A 24,495-nucleotide genomic window follows, 5' to 3' on the forward strand; every position below is an offset into this window, starting at 1 on the left:
CCTGAGTTTGGCCTCAACTCATTTGGTGGCAACATTTGACCTGAACTGCTGGGACATTTTTCCAATCTTTATTTATCTCACTCACCATTAATAAATGACACATATTTGCTGCAGATGTATTAATGTGTTTAATTAGGGGAAATTTCTCTGGGTCTCACTGGTTTATGTTTCAACGATTGTAATAGATGGCTTGTGTGCTGTCTGACTTTTTCAATTGGGTAAAGTTCTGATTTGGGAACGCAGCTAGCCCAAGGATTTTGGACAAGGGATTGTGAAGCTATATGAGCTGTACTTATGAGAGAAGTTTGATAAGACTTTCCAGATTAGATATGAAAGAATTTTGAAGGAAAAGGACATTTCTAGCTGGGAAAACTCAATGGGCAATAATGACGCTACCTCATTAACTTGAAAAACAACTATTGCGGGGGGCGGGGATGGGTGGGTCAGGAATGTTCGTTAGATATTGCATGAATTATTGGAAAGGATGTATCTTGGATTTTTAAGGAGTTGCTTGTATGTAGGCTCTTGGATTGAATCATGATCCAGAAGAAGGGGAAATTATTAGAAATTCGAATAAGATCCATAGAGTAGTTTATAGTATTGCATCAGTATTAAATCTCTGGTTTTGATAATTGTACTTTGATTATGTAAAGATGGTGACATTTGAGGAAGCTGGGAGAAGGAAATGAGAACGCTACTATTTTTACAACTTCAAAAAAATATGTTTTTATTGATTTCAGAGAGAAAGGGAGAGGGAGAGATAGCAACATCAACGATGAGAATCATTGATTGACTGCCTCCTGCATGCCTCCTACTGGGGATTGAGCCCACAACCCGGGCATGTGCCCTTGACCAGAATCGAACCCGGATCCTTCAGTCCCAGGCCGACGCTCTATCCACAGAACCAAACCGGCTAGGGCTTTACAACTTTTTTGGTAAATCTAAAATTATTTCAAGTTTTAAAAAATGAGAAGAAAATTGCTTGTTATAACAGGAAATAGCATCATCTATGTTCTTTTCAGTAGAGAATATCTGTTAGCAGGAGTGTGTGTGTGTTTTTTTTAGATAATTCAAAGTTAAGAAAGAAATATCCAGTAGAATGCCAAAGTTAGGTTTCGATTCCCCCCCCCTCACTATTTTTTTTAAAGGCTGACTTTGTTTTTTATCATAAGATTAATTTAATATTTTCTTGATTCCACCTGAAGTGCAGACAGAAGAGTTACAAAGTGAAGCCACAGTGTCTGGAGCATTCACAGGAGGTGCTGTAACTCCAGGTCCCCTTACACATGGGCTCCCTGGTGTTGGTGGGTGTGGTTTGTCTCTAGCTTTTGTCTGCTGCTCTGCAGGGTTAGATGTAGGTTCATTAGTCAGGACTGGCGGTTATAATTAGATGCTCAAAGCCAAGAGGGTTTGCAGATAACAGAAAGAAGGGTAAAGTATGTGCCTTTAATAGCCAAGGTCAGCTCAACTGGTCTTGGCTGAGCTGATGTTGCTGGGCCTGTGTCTTCCCAGTGGAGAGGGGATTAGTCTCGAAATGACTTTGCTTCTCTCCCTTTCTTGTACACGACCTCCTGTAGTTTCAGCTCATTCGTCCTATAATTCTCTCTCTGGTCCAGTCTTTTTTTCCTTTCTGATGAGAGTAGACCTAGGCTGGCAGCCAGTTACTGTTGAGCTATAATAGAGCTGGTGGTATGTACAAAATTTGATTACTGCTGTCAACACCAGATTGAATAAGACAGCGCATACCCTAGACAGATCCTTGCAGCATAAATGGCCTATTGATTTCACAAGAACTAGAAATGAGGCCACCGGGTAACACAGAAGAAGAAGAAGGGGTCTGTGGATTGAGAGTGGGTTCTGACGTCACAGAGCAATTTTAAAAAGTGCCCTCCTGTTAGAGCTTTTTAGAAGGACCTTTAGATAACGTTGCTTAGCTGATCGCTGCTTCTGATTTTCTTCACGGTCAAGTATTTACAGAGACTCCAGGGAAGGCTTTGCACTTGGGCTTGCCTTTCCTGTGCAGAATCCAGTCAGGAGTTGTACTGGTTGATACAGACCACGTTTGCTCCTGAGCTGTGATGACATTCTCACTTAGCTGAATGTGCATGTTTTAGACATTTCCCACAATGGAAAGTTCTATTTGACATAGGAAAGTGCAGGGGTCAGCCTCATAGTCAGCCGTATGCCAAGAAATAACAAAAACAGTGGATTACATGGTGCAGGCTTGGGATGTGGAAAATTTCTTAGAAGATGGATGAATCATATTATTAGTACATGCTGCAAGGCCCAAGGCCCAAGGCCTTATATTGGAAAATAAAGAAAAAAATGGTTACTTTTTAAAGTTTATAGCCTTTTTATATTTGTGTGTGTGTGTGTGTGTGTGTGTATTTGCTTTATGTTGATTATATTCTGTTTAGTTTTTTTGGGGGGGATTAAAATCCTAAAATAGGATGTTTTAGGAAAGAGATAATTAACATTGTCTATGAGTTTGTTCAAACACCACAAGGTCTGAAAAAAAAAAGATAATTCCTCTGAATTAGATTGAAGCAGATTAAATAGTCCCTTAGAATTAGAAAAAAGTGATAATCCCTTCAAATTAGATTATTTTAGATGGTTTGAATTTTGAATTAGATAATCTCTTTGAATTAGTTTGGATAATCCCTTTGATTTAGAATAATTACCACCCTCTTACAATATCATATTTTTAAGACGGAAGGGGGATTCCTGATTTGTTGTCCTCCTTGTCTACCTTCAAAATGTTTGAGATCTTTAATCTTAAATCACAACACAACTGATCTCTGTGTGCAGGAGGCAGCTGATCGATGACTCTCATCATTGATGTTTCTATCTCTCTTCCCCCTCCCTTCCTCTGAAATTAGTAAAAACATATTAAAAAATGGTGCCAGGTGGGTACTGGGAATATCAGGGAAATGCTTTGTAAAGTATATGGTTGTCTAACCACTATGTTGAACACCTGAAACTAATGTGAAGTGAAACTGAATGTAAACTGTAATTGAAAAATAAAATAAAATAATTTCCCCATAAACAATTATAGCTATTTATTTACAAAAGGCTGCTTTTTAATTGGGCCTATTTCTATTTAAGAAGAAAATAAAGCAGAAAGACTGATGGGAAGAACTGGTTTGTGAGTGATTGGAATGTCATATTTCCACTGAGAATTTCATCTCCTAATGCATTTTCTTAAGCAACCCTTTGGGAGAGCAAGCAGGATCAAGTACTTTAGCAGCTTCTTACCAGAGATAAGAAGGCCAGCAATATTTACCTGGTATAAATCCATACGACTATACCAGTTGAAAATGTTGAAATTCTTTTATACCTGTTTGGAAATACCCACTATTAAAGCTGGATACCTTCAAGGTCTTGCTTAAGCATTAGTAGCCAGTATATATTCTGAGCAAGTGGTCCCCATGTCTTGCTGCTTGTTCTGTAGTTTGAGTATGTAGCCCTGCCTTTCAATATGGAAGTATTTTTAGGTTCCTGGTAGAAACTGGGCTTTAATAACCATCAGGGAATTGCAAATCACACCATGATGAGATGTCCTATCTACCCACTAGGATGGCTTCTATAATAGAAAGACAGGTAATAAGTGTGGCTGAGGATGTGAAAAAATTGGAATCTGCACAGACAGGTAGTGGAAATACTTTGGAAAACTCTCTGGCAGTTTTTCTAACGGTTCACCATATGGTACTATGTGACCCAGCAATTCTACCCCTGGGTATATATACCCAAGAGAAATGAAAACATACAACAACATTCAGAGTTGTACATGAATGCTCAAAGCAGCATTATTCATAACCAAAAGGTAGAAACAACCCAAATATCCATCAACTGATAAATGGATAAATAAAATGGGGAGTGTTATTACAATGGGATATTATTCATCCAAAAAAAGGAATGCAGTACTGACACGGATGAACCTTGAAAACATTGTGTGGGAAGTGAAAAAAAGACCCTGTACATATTCAATGATTTCATTTACATGAAATGCTCAGAAGAGGCAAATCAATAGAGCAAATGTAGATTTTTGTGGTAGCCTGGGGCTGGAGGGTGGGAGGAGGAAGTGGAGCATGACAGCTTTTTGGGGTGATGAAAATGTTCTAAAATTGATTGTGGTGATGGATGCACAACTCTGTTAATATATGAATAATCATTGAATTATACACTCTACATGAGTTAATTGCATACAAAGGGAATTCTAAATCAATAAAGCTGTTACCAAAAAAAAAAAAAAATTGGGCTTTGATTATGTGACATAATCTGTATCACTGTTCTTCTCTCCTCGCAAGACTCTTAGGAGGCAGGTGAGGCCTCTACTCCCATTTTACAGGTTTGGAGATTGAGGCTTAGAGTGAGTATTTTGCCAGAGTCATACAGCTTCCAGTCTAGGCAAAATACACAGGTAAAGAGGAGGAGAGTGGGGTAGGTACTGGCTGGTTCTCTTTTCTATACCTCAGCCAGCAGTAGTAGGGAAGAACATGGCTTTTAATTTAAACCGGTGTGTTTCCGGGTAAGGGCACATATTCTATGAAAACCTTTGCTTAAGAGTAGGAAGTTTCTATACTCAAGAGAGAAAAAGAGAATAGGAATAGGAAAACAGGTGAGGTGATGTGGTGATGATTTATCTGGCTTATTATACGTCTGTGGAAAACGTGCAGAAGTGATAGCCAAGAGGGCAAGGCAAATATAGAAAATAGAATAGCCTGGAAATGTGAGTCAAAATTGTAACCTCTTATCTTAGAATTCTATGTGGTTAATTTTTTCCATAATAGCAGTCTCTAAGGAATTAAGAAGAGATCATTTTGAGTTTTATTTCCTCAAGTTTTATATATATATATATATATATATATATATATATATATATATACCCATTAAAGTGAAATAACAAGTCCAATTTATTCTTTGAAGTATAGTTAATTTGTAACCAAACTCTTCACCCAGTTGTATACCCAGGGCAGAAGCCTCTATTTATATACCTAGTGGGTAGAGAGGTGGGTGGAGATGTCCCTTAGTAGCTGAGCTGATGCTGTCAAAACAGGAAACAAAGTTATAATCTCTTGGTATATTCAAAGGCTCTTACTTGTGACAATTAAAAAGCAAAACAAAACAGAAAACAAAAAAGAAATCAACCCCAGCCCCCAATGACCTAAGGCGTTTCACTGACGGCTAAGTGTAACTTCCTGTCTGTCTTGGGAGGAGACTGGGCTAGGGTTAGTCAGATCCTCTCATGGGAAAAGAAAAGCCACCCCAGCACAGGACATCCCAGTGTGCAGTTCGCAGGCTGCTTTGTTGTCCGCTTCCCCTGCATCCCTTTCCTCGGCTTTCAAGCAGATGTAGGTGATGAGCAGCCCGGCAGCCACCGCATTTCGTTGGAAAAAGTGCAGATTTGACTTGGCAGGGCCAGGAGCTCGCCGGGTTTACCAGCGAGTGCCAGGTAAGTTTCTCAACTTGCCCGACTCCCCACCCGTGAGGTTTTGGAAGGGGGACGTCAGCAAGGACAAGGCTCCCTCAGTCACTTACCGCGTCTGTTTGCAACACAGCCACGGAAGGCAGGGTTTTGCCCTGTCGACAGCCTTGTTCCTCCTGATGCCACCTCTGCTGTAGACTCTGAATAGTGGAGACCAGTGCTGTCTGCTTCATCCTTCTCTTCAGAGTGTGATGGTCTGCCACATATTAGCTTCTTGGGGAAAAACACTCAAGGAACCATAACTTTATTGTGACAAGTGTGTTTCACTTGATTTCCCTGGATTTCTGAAGCAGCTTCTGATGTGTGGACTGTTTACAGTAATAGAGAGAGCAAGTTTCCTCTGCTGTGGAATTGTGGTAGAGCTCAAGCCGTTCTGTACTTGATTCACTGTGCTGGCGAAAAAGATATTTCACTTTTGAAAACGTATATAGTTCAGAGCTGACAAAGTGGGGGAGCCGGAGGTTTGTACTTTTGGGGGAAAGGGAGATGAGGGGGTCTTGTTTTACTGGAGAACCGCCAGCGCAGAGCTTGACACGGGATGTGCTCATGCCCGTTTCCATCACTGGACCCCACTTCCAAGTGACCTTTCTGGACCAGTTCATGTATATATTCATGTGCTGGCCATAGAAACTTTCTGAGAAAAGCAGAACAAAGCAAGTGATGTGTTTTATTGGATCTCATATATGATGTTTGGACATTGTCACTATGGGAAAACTTTTAGGCTAGTTAGTATTAAACATTTTTTTCTTTCTTTTGGAATTACTTTGCCCCTTTTAATGTTTTATTCCTTATAAATCCATATAAATGAGGTGGTAAATGCTTGTAGGCGGTGTCTCTATGGAGGGCATTTAAAGGGAAATGATGGAGTGGCCCATATTGTCCTTGTAAATTTACTTTCTATGCCACATGTAACAGGAGATCAGTGTACCTATAATTCTCCTCCTGGGCTATTGACTTTTCTCTCTTATTTAAAGAACCATGTGGTCTCAACAGAAAATTAAATTAGCTTTCAGGCACTGAATTAAAACCTCGTGCTTGGGAGTAGCAATTACAGCATTGTGGCTTTTTGAGGATACTTCTTAACTCTCACTTAATCCTCTTTCTTTCCCTGGCATTCATAATCTCTGTAGTTTGCTCGTTTGCATTTTATGGTCTTGCTGCAAAGGGTCTCAGGTAACTCTGGTGCTCAAAATCAGAAGATAATTAAAAGAGAAAAATACCAATAAACCTTTAAATAGTAAGCAAACTTGAAAGCAAGTAGACTGCAGCTTTAAACAGGAATTCCCATCCAATTAGACAAGATTTCTTTCCTGCCCTCTGACCAGTCCAAAGGCTTTAGGAAAATACAAAGCATTTAAAAAAAGATACTTCAGAACATGTTGTTTTTAACAAAAATAGAAAACCAATGGATCCATGATTTCAAATTCCACAAGGGCCTAAGCTCCCTTCACGTTGCTGTTACTGAACTGAGTACTTTACTTCCTTATACCTACAGGTAGGTCTCGTTAGTGATCCTGTTAGAAATAAAGATATAAAAATACATTTTTATGGATAGTATATTTCATTGCAACACATGGCCTTTTTTTGTTAAAGCTGCTCCATTATAGCTTAAAGTTTGGGATGAATCTTTTATTTACAGACCTCATGTAAGGCAGAAAGTGAAACCATACGTGTTTTGTATTAAATTTTTGACAGTGCAGAAGTTGATAGGTCAAAGGACTGTTGCAGAATCTAAGTGGAATAATAAAACAAATTAAATAGAGTGGATTTAAAAGACATATTTGCTCAAAATTAGCCTTTCAGTGTTTTTGTTTGTTTTATTTTTTTGAAATTGTCAGTCTTTTGTTCTATGTTGTCATCTAGAATGTAGAATGCTAATTTGGTGAAATTGCCTCTCAGCTTACCCCTGAGATATAACAGGAGGAAACTGAATAAGGTGGACATATGTATCTCTGTCTTTCATATAGAATCTTTTTATTTAAAACTTTTGTGGAATATTTTCTTATTCTTGATGTCTGTGTACAAATGGCCAAATGTTTAAAATAGTGTAATTGAGAGAGACCAAAGTTAAAAAAAAAACCTCACCCATCTTGAAAGTGTGAGGTAAAAATGTGTAGGAGTCGCAGGCAGGTACTAAGGCACAGATGACTTATGTCTGGAAATCGCCTGCTCAGGAAGCCACCTCTGAGAGGCCCTGCTCTTCTCGCAACCCTTCCTGCTTGGCTGGTGGGCCAACAGGACTCTGTGCCAGCTGCTTCCTTTTCAGATGGGCAGATTAAATCTTCTCAACCCCGGCTGTGCTCAGAATCCTTAAAGGGCTGGGGCCCTCACGTAATTGGATTCGGCCTTCACTGTGAAGCTTTTCCAAAATATCCAAGTGATTCTAATGGACTCAGCGAGGAGGAGCACAGGCCCAGGCTGCTCCTTCCTTTACAAGGCCGAACTGAACGCTCCATGAGGACGAGGACGAGAGGGAAGCTCAGTCACCGTGGTACCCAGCACCTCACTGTGTGCCCAGCGTCAGGAAGGCTCAGAGTTTGCTTGTGGAATGGATGAATAAACTTCTCTGAGCAGCAGCAGGGCTGGCAGAGGGTAGGATCTCTTAAAGTCCAGTCTGTGTTGATGTGGAGGAGGGTTCTATGAGACTGTGGCCTGTCTGAGTATCGGCTGTCATTTGGGAAGCTCTTAGGAGAGTGCCAGGGGGACAGGCAAACCTCTCAGCACAGACGAGGCTGCAGGTTGGCGGTGTCTTCAGGAAGCAAGGCAGGTGGAGAGCTTGGGAATCAGACTTGCATCAGGGGCTTGGGTGCAAATGGGTGTGAATGTGGAGGTGGGGCCGGTGGGGGACTACCAGGAGGGTCTCCTAAAATGACCTGGCGAAGGGAGGAGTGCGATTATCTTTGGCAGGTCTTAGGGCCTGCCTGACCCACCAGTTGACGACAGTATGTAAGAATGAAGGAACACAGAATTCAGATCAGAGTGTGCTGAGGTTTGCCTGAAAAAACCTCTCCGGGCTTGTGAATTTTTAGCCAGTCTTAATGTTTATAAAAATGATTTCATTGCTAGGAAGAGCAAGTAGAATATAACTTGTGGAGGCTTGAGAGAAAATTATTAAGTTGGAAGAAGAAGGGTAGGGACAGAATGATTTGTTTGAAACAAAAGTATTTGGAGGGGAACTGAGAAGTGTGATTAACATAGTATTGAGCAGTGGTTCAAGGGGTGGACCTGGATCTCAGGTCCACCTGCCATGGATTCTGGAGGCACTTACCTTCTGTGATGGGTCTTCTCACCAGTGGGATTCCCCCAGGGGGTCATGGTCAGGATTAATGATGGAACACATTTTAAAGCACCTTGAAAGCTATACAGTGGGGCCTTGACTTAGATTGTCCCGACTAATGAGTTTTTTAAGATACCAGCTGTCTCTCGGCTGATTTTTTGCATTGAGTTGATAGAGTAATTTGAGTTAACGAACTCCTTAACGAGCTCCTTAACGAGCTCGGTCTTGGAACCGAATTAAACTTGTAAGTCAAGGCCCCACTGTATGTGACAGCTCCAGGTACATAGTAAAAGGAATAAGTTCTGTAAAAATTGTAAAAATCTAGTCAGTCGATAAAGAGCTTTGCCCATGACCTAGAGCCTAGAAATAGGAAATCAAATATTTTGTTCATTATGGTACTTAAAATACATTACATTTGAATATATATATATATATATATATATATATATATATATATAATCATCATCTTTTTTAGTTGTGTTTTTCCTTGACATTACTTGAAAGGTATGCTCATGACATGGATCCCGGGTTGGTTTTATGTTTCACTTGGGTTCTCTGACCCCTTTTTTGAGGGTACCAGGTGCTTCCTATTCCAGCTGTTTGCAAATTCAGGATTTGGTTGTGTTATCAGTAGGGTGCTCTCTGTGTCCTCACCTGTTGCTGGTGGAAGTGGGCTTCTTGGGGTGCTGTGGGAATGGGAATTTCCTGAGGCCCCCACGGGAGGATGACGTATCATGGAAAGCTTTATTTCTGTGGAACGAAACCCCTGACTCTCCAACGTCCCATCTCCCTCTGTTCCACCAAAGACATAGCCTCATTTTGTCTTCAGCAGAGCTAGGAGCAAAGCCATTGCCCAGAGTTTCTTCTCCATATTTGTTCAGACCAGTTCAACACCTGGCTAAGTTAGCTTGTGTGTTCCCAGCTGCAGGCCACTGTATAGGGTCCACGTGGCATGGGGCTTCTAGAGCCACATGGCTATGGAGGGAGCATGGATAAGTACAAGGAAGCAGGAGGGAGGCAAGAGGAGCAAGGGAGAGAGAACTCCTTTGTCTCGGGATTATGGATTCCCACATTTTCACAGACTTGAATTAGGTAACAGTTCCAAGTAAATAGTAAAAGGAAAAATAAGTTCTGTAAAATAAGGCGTGGCCAATGATCTTTGTCCTGCTAGACTGACAGGCAAGCACCTTCCCTACATTACCCTGACTTCACTGTTCATGCACCTATCTTCCCCTTTGTTCGATCCCTTTCCCCAGTGATTTGCAGGGAATGGACCAGTGATTCACTATACACTGGGGAGTGTGTAGTTGCAGCTTCCTAGTGAAGCTGCCCAGATGACCATGCTTATAATGTCTGGCCTTCCCTTTGCTCTCTTCCTATTATTAATATTTCTTCCTGTTATTAATATTAACTAGTTATGACAATAACAGTTGAAGGCCCATTGAAAGGACCGATGCCAGAATGAGATAGGGTCTGGGCAGTGACACCTTGCTCTCACCCAGTATTTTGACCTTGATTCGAACAGCTCGGTGAACTGGCAACTTAAGTAGTTTTTTCCCACTGAACTAGAACTTTCATTGTTTTGCAGAGGAAGATGAGTCATAGCCCAGTTTTAATATTGTGCCAAAGTGAAATTTTAGTCTAGGACTAGAGGAACAGGGATCAAACTTTCTGTCTCAACCACAGAGTATTCCAACTTGGATTGTGAGCTGGGCAGGAATTGGTGGGGCCCCCTCTGTAGGGTCGCTTTCAAGTTACAGAAGCATTCATTATAATACATTTTTTGACCTTCATCCTAACTTTTAATAATGTGTTCAAAAATATCTTTTAAAATACTGTAAGTAACCCAGCTCCTTCTTAAAAAAATTCAATGCAGAATAAAAAATACACAAAGTGGAAAATTGTCATTCCCTCACTCCCTCCATAACTATTACCAGTTTTGTTTGTCCTGCCACAGTTTTTTTTCTATGAATATACAAATGTACAGCTTTACATCTAAGTTCCCACAAGCTCAATTTTTCTTTCTGAACCAAAGTTGAAACCATCCTGTAGTAGTGGCATCCCATTTTTTAAATTATTAAAAATAATGAGCTGTGTAGGTGTCTTAGTTCATTTGGGTAATTTCGGGGCAAATAGACTTTTACTGTTAAATTGCTGTCTGTAAAGAGTAGAGAGATGAAAAGTAGAATATAATTGTTTGAACTTGTATTTCTTTTTCTGTGAAACTGAACTTCTCTGCATATGTTTATTGGCTATTTTGACAAGCTTCTTCAGTGAATAGCCTTATCCCCCCATTGCCCCCCCCCCCCATATTCTCACCCCCCTGGTGTCTGTGTCCATTGGTTACGCTTATATGCATGCATACAAGTCCTTTGATTGATCGAATTGCCTTTTTATACATTGACTGTTTTCTTCCATTGTTTGGATCTTTGACTTTTAAACTCTTACTGATTCTGAAGGAAATTCCTACAAAATGGCAGATTTTGAATGACTACTTATTTGAATTTCTTTTGAGTTCTAAGACAGTTAACTTCTATCTGAAAAGACAGACATGATTTCCCGATCTCTGGGGCAGAGGTTTGAATCTTTAGAAATAAATTCTCTATTTTTTCTTTCTCTTTTTGGTAGTGTAAAGCTGTCATCATCCCAAATTGTGCTGGAACTGGTAATTATTTAGGTGTCCTCACTACTTTATTAACTTTTCATATTCTGATCAATTATTTTTTATAGGGATAGTAAATCCCAGAGTTAACTATTTGTGGAAGATGTTGGAATTAGCAGGAAGAGACCTAGAGCCTGAGTCTCAGTTTCCTCGCTTGCAAAATGGAGATAATGGGGCTATTCTAAGTCTTAAAAGTTATATGCATGTAAAACGCCTTGCACAGTACATGGCAAATGGCAGAAAGGATTATGGTCAATGGTGACTGTTTCTGTCGGTGGAGACTCTCAAGTTAATGCAGGAAAAAGAATACACGAAGATATTAGTTTAAATGGCATCCCGTGTGTACCATCATGCTGAAAATGTACGTTTGTCCTCATCTCTCAGTCTAGATCTGTTAGTGATTTTTCACATCAAAGCATCGAGGCTGTAATTCTATGCCAGGCTCATTCAACCACAGACCCACTACATGGCAAGAAATATAGAGCTATACAGGACAGCAAATGGCCCACAGTTGTCTGGAGAATATCCTTGTGGCAGGGTGCCCGAAATGTTTTGTTGGTTCCAAAGTTCACTTCCATTTGTTCAGAAAGGTTTTTATTGTTTGCAAGCAAGCAAGGCAAGAAGAGGGAAAGGGCACACAGCCTCCCATATGACTCTGCTGTGCGACCTATTTGCCTTTCAGTGCCTTATATAAAAAGCTTTATTTAGTCTGCAGAGAGGACTATTTCTCCAAATAGGGAGAACCGTCAGAATGGTCTGGAAACATGATAGATTTCAGTTTAATGCCTCTGATCCAGATAGTGTGAGAGGCTGGGCTACCCTGCAGTTGTAAGATAAGCATCTTGTACAAATTCTTCCAGGTCACTTGCATATCATCAATGGAAATGCCTCATCAGATAGCGATCTTCTTGGCCCTCTGAGAAAAGCTCCTCCAATCACGCCAACACTGACCCTTTTCTTCTGGCCTGGCCAGCCCCTAGCTGAGTGAGTCTCCTGGCTTTTGACCTGGCCTGTTTTCTTGTTCGCCTCCCGGATTCTGTGCCTTTAGCTTCTGTTTCCACTCTTTGGCAATAACTTCCTTTCTAGTGTTAGTAGTTCCTGGTCTGTGTTTGACAGAAGAAATGTATTTCCCCAGTCGATTCACTTTCTCTCTAGATAACTCTGACTCACCTATCCCATGCAATCTGGTATCTGACAATACTCTGAGAGCTGTTTAGTTAGTTTTTAATAAATATTTATAGTCTAACTCTGAATAACTAGAGTTATAGGAGGAAGAAGAAAAGTATAGTTGTGTGTATGTGAGTCTGGCAGTGATTTATGGAACATTTGGAAATAGAGGAGAAAAAACATCATGAAATGGAAATACCATATTTTATCTCTGCACATGACAATTCTTTAAAGTACCTATGACATTCTATCTTTGTTCATATGCATTTTTACAAACCATAGTGTATTTTACAGTGATGGATTTTCAACTGGGAAGTTATGGATATTTTACAAGTGGGTTGAGAAAAGTTCTCATTTTCCTCCTCCATGTCCCACTGGATTCTTCTTTTTTAAAAAATATATTTTTATTAATTTCAGAGAGGAAGGGAGAGGGAGAGAGAAATAGAAACATCAATGATGAGAGAGAATAATTGATTGGCTGCCTCCTGCACGCCCGCTCCCCCCCCCCCCCGGGAATCGAGTCCGCAATCTAGGCATGCGCCCTGACAGGGAATCGAATCATGACCTCCTGGTTTACAGGTCGATGCTCAACCACTGAGACATGCTGGCCAGGCCCCACTGGACCCTTCTTGTCTACCTACCAATTTCTTCTGCTGTTACAAAGAGAATCTTATGTTTTATGATGAGAATTTATTTTGTAGCTAAATGAACTGTGACCTATTAAAAAAATCCTTGCGATTGCATTCTGTGTATTCTGAATTTGTTGCTAGGCCTTATGCTGCAAAATTTCTCTGAGTAATAAAATCTAAATGAAAATGAAAGGTGTTGAAGGTAAATCTATCCCTTGATTACTGTAATAAATAATCGATATTTACTTCCCATAATCTGGAAGTCATTCAGTAAGTAATATTTGCCTGGTGTTTTATGGTGAACAAGTCTTATCATATTGGGTTTGTATTAGGAAGAAAGTAAGCATTGATTTCCTTGTAATTTTTAAAATTTCTCATCTTCATGTTTCTTAAAAGAGTAGTGCTTAGTTTTCTGTCAATCTTAACTGTGCCACACATGGCTAAGAATTAGAAATAAGGGGGGGGGAAAGGAGCCCCAAATAATTTAGAGAACATTATTGAGACCTGCTGTTTTTAGATCCTGTTATGGTGGTTGAGTGTTTGAAATCTGGTTTTTAACTTAATGATTCTGCTCACTGGCAGCCCAGACCACTGCATAGCCTGCAGACTGCGCACGGATAAGAATGGACATTTGTCCCTTGGCCTGTGCAGTGTGGGGCCCTCATTCAGTGACTCTTTTCTTAATTCACACCCAGGGACTCAATTTCTAGGTCTGGGGCAGTAAATGAGAAGGGTAGCAGGCGTGAGTGCTGCTAAAAATGGACACGATGACAATAATGAGATGTGCTGGTTGTGGAGGAGACGGGAAAAAAAGCTGCCCAGAGAAGGCTCAAGCCCAAGCAACCTGGGTCAGATGGCATTCTATTTTGCTACTCCAGTAAGCAACAATTGGAAGACAAACACAAAAACATTAGCAGGTGAAAAGACCTCTTCCAGTGAAATGACTAGCAAGCGAGGGAAGGTTGCATGGGCGCCTGGGCTGCAGCACGCACTCAGGCTTTCGAATCCTGTTGGTGTATTTTGTCGGAACCTAGTGAATGAAAACAAAGCCCCTTTCTCTGGCTCCAGAGTGGCCTGCGTTCAGCCCATCCATGCTGGGGTTGGTACTCTGAGGCCAGCGTTCGGTTCCTTTCGGAGCCACTGCCGGTGTTCTCGGGGCTGAGCCTTCCCCCCTGTAAGCAGGGTGTGTCCTCTGGTTTATTCTGCTATTAGATCACCAACAATCCACTCCTAAGGTTGGTCAGGTGCACCCTTTCCAGGAATTCGTTGCTTACTTCTCCTGATAGAAAGCGTTTAGAACAGCCTGTTGCTGCTCTCGTGCTATACAGGGTGTGGCAAACGTAGGCTTACAGCTGCGAGTATGTGAAGCACAGTTTATTCTTGTATTATCATTTCTTAATTATCGCATTGTTTTCCATATGAACAGCTGTCAACTTACTTTTGCCCAGCTTGTATACATGTTTGCTTTTCTTTTTACTATTGTTATCTTCCGTCATTTCAGTGGTTTATTTCCAGTAAGTTAAAAATATACAGACCCCAGATTTCTTTATATAGTGAAATCACCACATGTACTCCAAATAAGGTTATATTTCCTTTACTCACAGTTTGTCAGTGATGCAGACATATGGTAGGAAGAAATGTTAGCTCTATCCACAAAGGAGGGTTTTCCACTTTCCTTACCCGCCTCACCGGCCACCTCCTCCTGCCACCAGCAGGCAGTGAAGATGGCTGGTGGGTGTGGGGTTTGGAGGCCAGTTGTTCCTAGACTCTGCACTGACCTGCTGTGAGTTGATAGCAGCTCAGCCAGGCTATGAGCTTGTACTTTGACTCATGCCAGATTCCCTTCCTTTCCCCGTGATGATATGTTATTAGTATCCTGATCCCTGTTATTTGTTGAGTTAATCTGCGCTTCAGGGATCTCAGAAGATCACAGCATTTTGTTTTCAGTGACCTCATTTTGTAATATACGCTTTGGGTAGGTGAGACTAGGCTAGAGACCTTTAAGCCCAACAATTTAATATCTACAAGTAGTGTTTTATATTTAACATTCCTATCCATCCCTCTGCAGCATTTTAGAAACAGATGCTTAACATGCTTAAACAGACAATCCCCTGTTACTTACTTTAAGGTATCCATTTTATCATTAACAGGATATAGGCTTATTTTTTTAAACCTCAAATCCATGAGAAGAGAATATTCAGTGGGATATGAGGATCAGATGAAAACTCTCGTGTTGGAATCATTGATCAAAGGGCTTCCTACAGAAATTCTGGCAGCCTTATTTTCTTTTTTCTTCAGCAGTTTTTGGCAAACATTTGTTTGTCAATATTGATTGATTGATTATAAAAATAATTATTGAAAAAATTTAAAATGAGCTTCAGAATTAAACTTAGTAATTTAAACTTCTTTACAATATGAGATCTTGTTGGTTATGTCCTTGTTATGTCTACTCAGACAAAGTAGAGAATGTACTTCAAAGGCAGGTCCTACATCCCACATAGCAGATCAATCAGTCCATTGCTGGAGGCAAGGGTGGGGAACCTTTTTTCTGCCAAGGGCCATTTGGATATTTAAAACATCATTCGAGGGCCATACAAAATTATCAGCTTAAAAATTAGCCTGCTATATTTGGTCAAACTTTTAATTAACTCACCCCTAATGCCTTGGTGTGGCCAGACCAAATGCTTTCTCAGGCCTTACAAGGCCCATGGGCTGGATGTGTACCACTCCTGTGTAGGGAGAGGAGGAAGGTCGAGCCTGTCCTCCCTGCCCAGGTCATGTTCCCAAGCACACACTGGGGCTTTGGAGTCACACTACTGAATTTCAATTCAGGTATTTCCATTACTAGCTGTGTATAATCTAGGCAAGTTACTTAATTGTAAGTGTCTGTGATCTCTTTTGAACAACAGGGACCATAAGAACGTTTACCTGTAATGGATGTTGTGGGGCTTAGATTACATATTAATCCATGCAGGAAGCATTCAATGTATACTGCTAAGAATAGCAACAATAGTAAGGCTACTACCACTAGTATATAGTGTATATATAGTATTCCTAGTATTATTAACAAATTTAAAATAATAGTTTAAACTGTCTTATAGAATAGAGCTGCTAAAATGAAATAGACTTGGCTGAATTGAAATTTGATTCCTTTTGCCCATTCTCTGTAGGTGATAGTGAGCCATGAAAAACTAAAAGGTAGAAATAAAGGCAGATAAACGATCTAGGTGATTTATTCGTACACTGCACAGCAGTCTCATGACTGTAGAATTTAAAGCACTAGCATTTGTTGCTGTTCCCTGGAAAAGTGTCATTTGAATTTCTTAATATTAACTATCTTCTTAGCCTGTTTACCCTTTTATTGTTAAAATAAGATGTTCCTTATTTCATTAAAATTGTATTCTTTAAAGAAAATTCCAAATTTCTTATCTTCATTGTTAAGTGCCTTTTCCTTTAAAAAATCACATTTATATCAAAGAATATTAGAAAAGAAAAAAATATCCATTCCCATTTCTACCATCTTAATACCATGCTAACTTTCATGTCTTATTTTCCCATTTCGTGTCTATAATAATATTTTAAAATAATTATAATTGTATAATCCTTTTAATTTTTTGTCCTGCTATTTTACTTTTATATTATTTTGTAAGTACTTTCCATGTTTCCATTAAGTAGTTACACTATCATTTATTGAACTCTTTCCCTGCTTTGGGGGATTTAGTTCATTCCTCGTACTTCAACATTATGGATAATAGTGCAGTGAAAAATTGTCTTTATTGATCTGTAAAATGGAGATAATAAAAATAATTACTATAGGGTTACTGGGAGGATTGTATGAGTGAATACATAAAAAGCAAGTTTTCTCAGCCACAGCAAAATTGCCATTTGGGGCCAGGTAAGTTTGCTGTGGGAACTGTCCTCTTTGTAGATGTTTGACATCATCCCTGGCCTCTACCCACTGGTTCTGACAAAAAAAAAAAAAAAGGTCTCCAGAGGTTGCCAAGGGTCTCCCAGGGGGTAAAATGGATCCCAGTTGAAATCGCTCCCAGTCGAGAACCTCTGACATAAAACAGTTAAAGCCCCAGTACTGCTCTAGTGAGCACTACATAAATATTTGCTATTACTATTATTGCTGTTGGCATCATTCTTCATTGTAGTTATTTATTTCTGATAAGTTCCTAGCAATAGAATTTTTGAAACAAGAGGCGTTTCTGACATGTGTTCCTAAATGCTCTCCAGGGCTGTGGGAAGCTCAGTGCCATCAGTTGTATATACATATGTCAATATCTCGGAGATCTAGCCAGTATTCAATTGTGAATACCACATATTGTTTTATTTTTAATTTCTGTAATTATTAGTCAAGACAGGCATTTCCTATTATTCTTTATTTGTATTGTCATATCTGAAGATTCAGGAATTGCTTTTGTTGTGTTACCCTTTTTCAATTTTGTTTTTTAGCTGCTTTGTTATCTACCATTTGCAGTTGAAAAGTCATACCCCCAGTAACCAAGCCTGTATTACATTTCTTTGCTTGACCTTAACAAACATCCAAGTTGAACATGGTTGAAGTCCTTTCAGATTATTATGTTTCACCCAAATAGCCCTTTGCTTTTTCAGAATAAGAAATAGTAGTTGACAATGTCCCATAATACAAGTAAATACGAGACCGTTCAGGATTTAAATGTAAGGTTGCAGACTCTGTTTTCTGAAGGCTAATTTTGTGAAAAGCACTCAACTGTGTATCCTGTGATATGGGTCATCTGATAAACATGGTTGCCTCTGGGTTACCCTTTTGCAAATTCCAATCCTAGCTGTAGCAGAGGCCCTACCCGTAACCCCTGCTTTTAGCAGTTTCAAGTGCTGGGAACTTCCAGCTGCAGGCACCTCCAGTCCTTTGCCTGAGGGTATTCCTTTGCCTGGAAAAGCTCCTACTCAGGTTAGGCGGGAAGTGCCAGCTTCCAGCAGCCCACAGCCAGGGACTGCTGTAGGATCTCAATGAGCTACCTTTGAGATGAGTATTTTCCAGCGAGTCTCGGAGTTCCCATTTGGATCTTGATTCAGTGGTAACTTGCTTGAAAATGACCCTTTTATTGGCCACCTTTCCTTTCCTGTCTCACTTCTTCACTCCCTACCAGTGCTCCGTGGAATCACCTCCTAAATAATCTACTTGCACTTAAATTCTTGTCTCAGTGTTCACTTCTGGGGAGAGGCAAACTAAGATGTTTTTCTTTGACCTTGATGAAAGAAGAGGACAAATTAGCCCAGGGGAATAGAAATCTTTTGAAAACCTGCCTGTATAGGAAGTAATGAGTTTAGTTTCATTGATTCTGAGACATTTTTGACAAATAAATGTTCTAATTATGCTGCTGCCCAGAGTCCTGGGAGAGTCTCTGAAATTCTTGGTGGGGTTAGAGCCCCTGCAGAATGACTGAATGACCCCACTTAGTGTGACCTTCTGCCCATTTCCTTCTCAGTGGAGTGACTCAGGGCCTGGCTGGATTTCAGAAAGACTGGTTTTCAGTTAGTGGCTTCTCCACATAGAGACGGGTGATATTAGGAAGAAAAAATATCCGAATCCATTGCTTTCCTAATTACATCCTTATTTTTGAGATCATTGTTAACACCTTGGGGGAAATGTTTAGCTTGCAGTTCCCCTGTTTGGCAGGAGGGGCAATCTTAGTTTTAATTTCGGTCTTAGTCCAGAGGGCTGTGTTCAAGTTAAAACCATCCAGGAGTTAAGGGGAAGACCTGATGGGTCTAATTCTGGATCTTCAAAGGGACTTTACTGGACTGATAAGGGAAGTGCCTTTTAAATGTAAGGTTGATTCCAGGGATTTTTGTCATTAGTCTGTCACTTCCTTACTCAAACTTAAAGAATAACAAAAAAGGCCAGTTACACAATGTAATACACAGATGATATATCATAAAATTGTACACTTGAAACCTACATAATCTAATATGACCCCAATAAATTTAATAAAAAACAAAGGCCCAAATAATAGTAATAATAATAGTCACAGAGACAAAGAAAATGAGTAAAATAAAAAGAGTTGTAAATATTTGCTTTATTAATTAAAAGAAAAACTTATCAGAGTTGATTTCTAAAAGTCAAATTTGGCTAGAACATAATAGCTAAATTTCTTTAAGCGGGGGAGGTCAGAATGCTGAGGTCCTGATCTGGGTGTCTTACGCCAGGGTAGAAACTTCTGTCTCAGGCACTTGCTGAAAGAGCCCTCCCAGGGAGGGCCTGTGGTCGGCGTGTACACTGACACCTGTCTCCCCCACCCCCTCCCATCTGTCCATCACCCAGCTGCTGTCCTTCAGTGCTCCCTCTTCAGACTGCAGTCTCCAGAGCACTTGTCCTAAAGTCACATCACTGTTTTGTTTTCTCACCAGCAAAATGTTGACTGTAGTTTTTAAAAAGCTGAAGTCATTACCCAGTCTTCAACGACCCTAGTTGGACGTGAATATGACCCCGAGTGACCCAGGGTGCATGCTGGCCAGCATAGGTTTCACATTTTCCATGTGCAAGTTCTTCCTTTGTTGTTCATGATTAATAACTGAACAGGATATAAAGCCAAATGATTTCATTGTTGAACACAGACTTGAAGGTCATGAGAAAGTGCCTGTTCAAATGAAACTTTGCCAATATGTGGTCGAAAGGTCTGCATTAGCACCTGGATAGTTTTTGAAACTAGGCAGAGAAAAGACAGAAAAAAAAGAACCATCATTCTTTATATGACATGAACATTGATTTCAACTAGAACAACTGATGTGTTGGATCCATAAGACAGGATTACCTATGAGGCTGAGTTTGTACCATGAGTAACATTTTAAAACAAAGGTGTACTGAGGACCTGCTGTGTGCCAGGTTGTGCAGATGAATTTGTTGTGCCAAGAAATGTGGTAAAGAATTAGCTGTAGGGTAAGCCTACTTTGGCAATAGCTTGATCTTTAAGTTCGGTATCTTATTGGTCCACTGTTTGAAATAAGATTTTGAATGAAGTTTCTTAGTACTTAGCACTCTGAATTTTATTAAGCTTTCAAAAGGGTTTAGTAGTCACATGATAACTGATAAAAATACAATAGTACTTTAAAAATGAAATGCAGTATCTTACAGAACTATATTTTATGTTTATCTTCCTCTTCTAAGTATTTTTTTAGGCTTTTGAGTCAGAAGTTAGGAAAAGATGGGCTTCTAGCCTGTCTACTTTTCCCACTTGTAGAAGAAACTGCCCCAACGCTTAGTTATATACATATATACATATGTCCGTTTTGTTTGACGGAATGCCATGAGATCTAGCAGCTATAACTTTAAATCATAAGGGTAGATTCATTTTGAAAGCGACCCACGGAAAGCGTGGTCTTCCCAGGACTGGTGCGATGTGAAATGGTTGAGGGATGACTGGGCCTGGCTGGGGCCTGTTCCTTCCTGTGTTTTTACTCGTTTGCTTTCCAGCTGGGTCTTACATGTCCTCTCAAAGATGGCTTTTAGGTCCTAAGTCAACTGGTAGGAATTTGGTTGTGTGGTAGGAATAACGGCCGACGGGAGGGGATGCACTCTCTTCACTCAACAGTTCCCCCTGGAATTTTCCCTGCTTAAAGCATGAAAACACAGAAAACCCTAAATCATTATAATTTTATTGGAGATGAATTATTCCTGTTACAGACGTTTTCTTACATGGCGAATGCTTAAGTTTTTCTGAACCATCAGGATTTCTCTCTTTCTCCCCCCCCCCCCCCCCCCCGCCGCAAGGATACATCAGGTTATTTCTTTGGTAAGGATTCCTATATATTTATGGTGCTTAAGTAACAGAAGCCAGGGAATAAGACAGTTTCTTCCTTTAGGGAGTTAAGAATCTCGTTAGAAGGGAGATCAATATGGTCTTGCATGTATATAATATTATTAAATCTTCAAGCTCCCCAGAGAGTTTGTTATAAGAACTACCTGTGAATTTAATAGGTGGGATGAGGTGGGTGTAGGGCTGGAGAAGGAAGCTTTCTAACAGCTTCATGAAAAAAGGTACAATTTGATGTGGAAACGATGGGCGAGCTGGGGCTGGAGGACAAGGTTGCAGCCAGAGGGCACGGGTGAGTGGGAATGGCTAAAGGAAAGCATGCTGAATGCCATGAGCCTATAAGGCACAGCTGTACCTGGTTTTGAGGGCAGTGGGTGATATTTGGGAGCATCTGTATGTGCAGAATTTCATGATCCTAAGTTAATCTATCGAAGGTGTTCAGGATGCAAGTAGGAGGTGGATGATAGAGGAGGTTTTTATAATACATCAAAGGCGAGGACCTGGCCATTGAGGTTGGTAGCTTGGGAATATCTTGGTTCTGGGGAGGGATGAAATGTTATGGCAAAGCTCACTTCATGGTTTTTAGTATTTAAGATTCTGCTGCCAAAAGCTGAGCTCACTCTTCTCTTGGGGGTAACTGTGATGGAAAGAACTGTGTGTGAAAGGCTCGTCCCTCTGGTTGTATTTACAGTATCCATTTCTAGCTTAGGAGCTCAGCTGACACCTGCAGAAGTTGCTTCTGAGTGTGACCTGCTGTTTCTTTTGTGCTTTTCCACCTTATTTTTCCTTGATGGTAACAGAAGGAGCTCATGCCAAATTTGATTCCTTTGGGTCAGTGTGTGTGGGATTGCCTCTTGTGCAAGTTTGTTTGCAGGGGCTGATCTGTGTATTTTGCCCAGTTAGGGCTACAGGCTTGCACAGCTACAGCTGGGCTCTCCCGTCTGTGGGCTGCTACTTCTGACTTAGTATTTCAGTTTGTGACTCACAGGCAGGGATGAATGACTGAGAAATGTTGCAGGTGATGGGTATGATCATTTCCTGTTGCTGCTATGGTAAACCAGCGTGAATTTGAATAATGTTTAGAATTTTTAGAGTAATAACACTTGGAATAATTTTTAGAAAATATACATTTCTGAATTACTTAGGTTACTGTTAGATTTGAAGTAAGGTTTTTGTCTTAGATGTCAGTGTAATAACCTACACACGTAGGAACTGCCTTAATCGTTTGTTTTCCTATGATAAATTGGATTAGCTTTTTTTTTTTTTAAGGAGAAAATTATCTTCAAGGAGACAGTTATTTATTGGATATCTCTAAAAGTTATTTCTCTTGGAGGGCCGAGAGAAAAACTGTAGGAGTGTTAAGTCCCTAGATAAGGGAAAGTTTGCGTTTCTTTTATTACTGACAATCCTTGGTGATCTAAGGATTGAAGTCTTATAAGTTTGTTGCTACTCTTCCTTCCCATTTACTATAAAGAGACATCATAGGAGCAGTTGGAAATCATTACATGGACACTTAACATGGTCTAATGTTTGAAATTTATTCCATCAGTGTCTTTATTCTGCAGCATGTAGAGTAAAGGACAATCCTGGGATATAACAAATAAGAATGACATTAAAGAACAATGAGACTGGCTTATAGTAGATGCTCAATAAATAACTGTTAAAGAAATGAATGGGATAACTTGTTTGTATATGTAGTTAAGGTTAGTTTTTATAAGGGTGGATTTTCTCCTTTTGCTCTAGGAAAGATTTTTGCGTTGTATTTAAAGGAAAGAGAAACACATCTTTAACATTTAGAAGTATACATCAGAAGCTTAAAAATCAGATTATGTTAGTGTCATGCTAAGAATTACCCAGGAGGGCTTAAGGAGACCTAATGATTATTCTTTCATTATTTTGAAGGTGTCTTTACTGTGCTTGGCTTAAGGACTTTTGTTTTATTATTTGATCCTTTAAATTTTATCTTGACCTTTCATAAAATGAGACCTTATCATACTCTTTTAAGATAATGTTCTTAAATATTTTTGGAGTCAGAGAATCATTTTAAAAATGGATAAAAACTATGGAATTTCTGCCCCACTCAAAATCACATACGCAAGTACATAATTTTTTTCATGACTTAAAGTTTGTAAAGTCACTAAAACATGCAGATGTGGACAAAATAAGAACTCTTGTTACTTAGAGAATGGGACCTTTGGTTGTTCTTTTAAAAACAATATTTTTATATATGTTTAAAAATTTGAACATTTTATTATGTAAAAAATATGCCTTCTTCCCAGGGGGAAAATGCCCACAACTAGATGTCATATTTTTGTTTGTGTGCATATGTATTATTCATTTTGCCTATTTTTAATAAATATAAGATCAGATTTTTTAATGTTGTTTTACAGATCCCCCCTCCCCCCTTAACTATACATGTTTAATTCCTTTCCATGCCAGTATTGGTAGATCTAGCATATTATTTTAAACCACTAGTTCACCCTTTATTTAGTGTGAACATAATTCTATAGACGAACTAAAATTATTTGCAGATTACCTTTTATACTCACTGTGGTATATGGCAGAAATAAGAGGAGAATAAGAAGAGACTGGCTGGAATGACATCTTAGTTGCTAAAGCTCTGCTTTGTCCATTTCTCAGAGAGTGGCTGTGCAGGGCTGGGGGAGGCATGCATTTTGAACAAAGCGGGTTCTTGGCCAAGAAACAGGCCTCCACCTAACAGAACACCCACTGTGATGACTTACAATGTTTGAATCTCAGCAAAAATACCACTTGTATTCTGAATTCCTTTGTTTTCACTACATAACTCAATAAGAAAAAAGTTTCCTACAATTGAAAAGAATAGACACTGTTCAGAGGCCAAGTTTTGCCTTTTATGGCTGAATGTGCTTTATTTTAAGTTACTTTTTCTTCTCAAGAAGACTGGTATAAACAACTGGAGGGGCCTCTGGCATTTCTATGCAAAGCATCAGTAACTATTTATTTTTAAGTTAGTTATTTTAAATCCTGGTTGCTTATTTAGTGCCCATTGCTATAGCACTTAACGAGCTCAGGGTCTCTGACAGTGCATCTTACTGATGAGCGGCGGCAGCTTGCCTGGGTGGGGATCTCTGCTTCACTCCTATTAGCTATGAAACCCAAGCAAGTTTATTAACTGTTTCTTCATCTATGAAAGGGTGGATACTCATTGTACTATCTCATGGCTCCTGAGAGGATTAAATAAGATAATGCAAGTGAATAGACAACCCAGAGATGGGGAGAAAGTATTTACAAAGCATATATCTGATAAAAGGATCTAGGATCCAGAATATATAAAGAATTCTTGCAACTCACAATAAAAAGACAAGTAGCCCAATGGAGAAATGGGCAAGGATTTGAATAGACATTTCTTCTAAGGTACACAAATGGCTAAGAAGCTCATGAAAAGATGTTCAGCACCATTAGTCTTCAGGGAAATGTAAATCAAAGCCAGAACG

General features: G+C 39.7%; 1 protein-coding gene across 7 annotated transcripts in view; it reads left to right on the forward strand.

Annotated features, from left to right (window-relative positions):
• The window catches only part of UTRN (utrophin), a 446,319-nt gene that overhangs the window by 44,541 nt on the left and 377,283 nt on the right, over positions 1-24,495 (forward strand). For 3 of the 7 annotated variants that reach the window (XM_059700583.1, XM_059700584.1, XM_059700585.1), the window contains exon 1: positions 5,350-5,452. The exons of the other annotated variants lie outside the window; for them this stretch is intronic. In XM_059700583.1, coding sequence (XP_059556566.1) covers positions 5,359-5,452 — 94 coding nt within the window. In that variant the 5' untranslated portion in view covers positions 5,350-5,358. Of the gene's footprint in view, positions 1-5,349; positions 5,453-24,495 lie in introns of those variants that run through there. 7 annotated transcript variants of the gene reach the window in all.

Source organism: Myotis daubentonii, chromosome 6 (assembly GCF_963259705.1).
Source record: "Myotis daubentonii chromosome 6, mMyoDau2.1, whole genome shotgun sequence".
Classification (NCBI taxonomy): Eukaryota; Metazoa; Chordata; class Mammalia; order Chiroptera; family Vespertilionidae; genus Myotis; species Myotis daubentonii.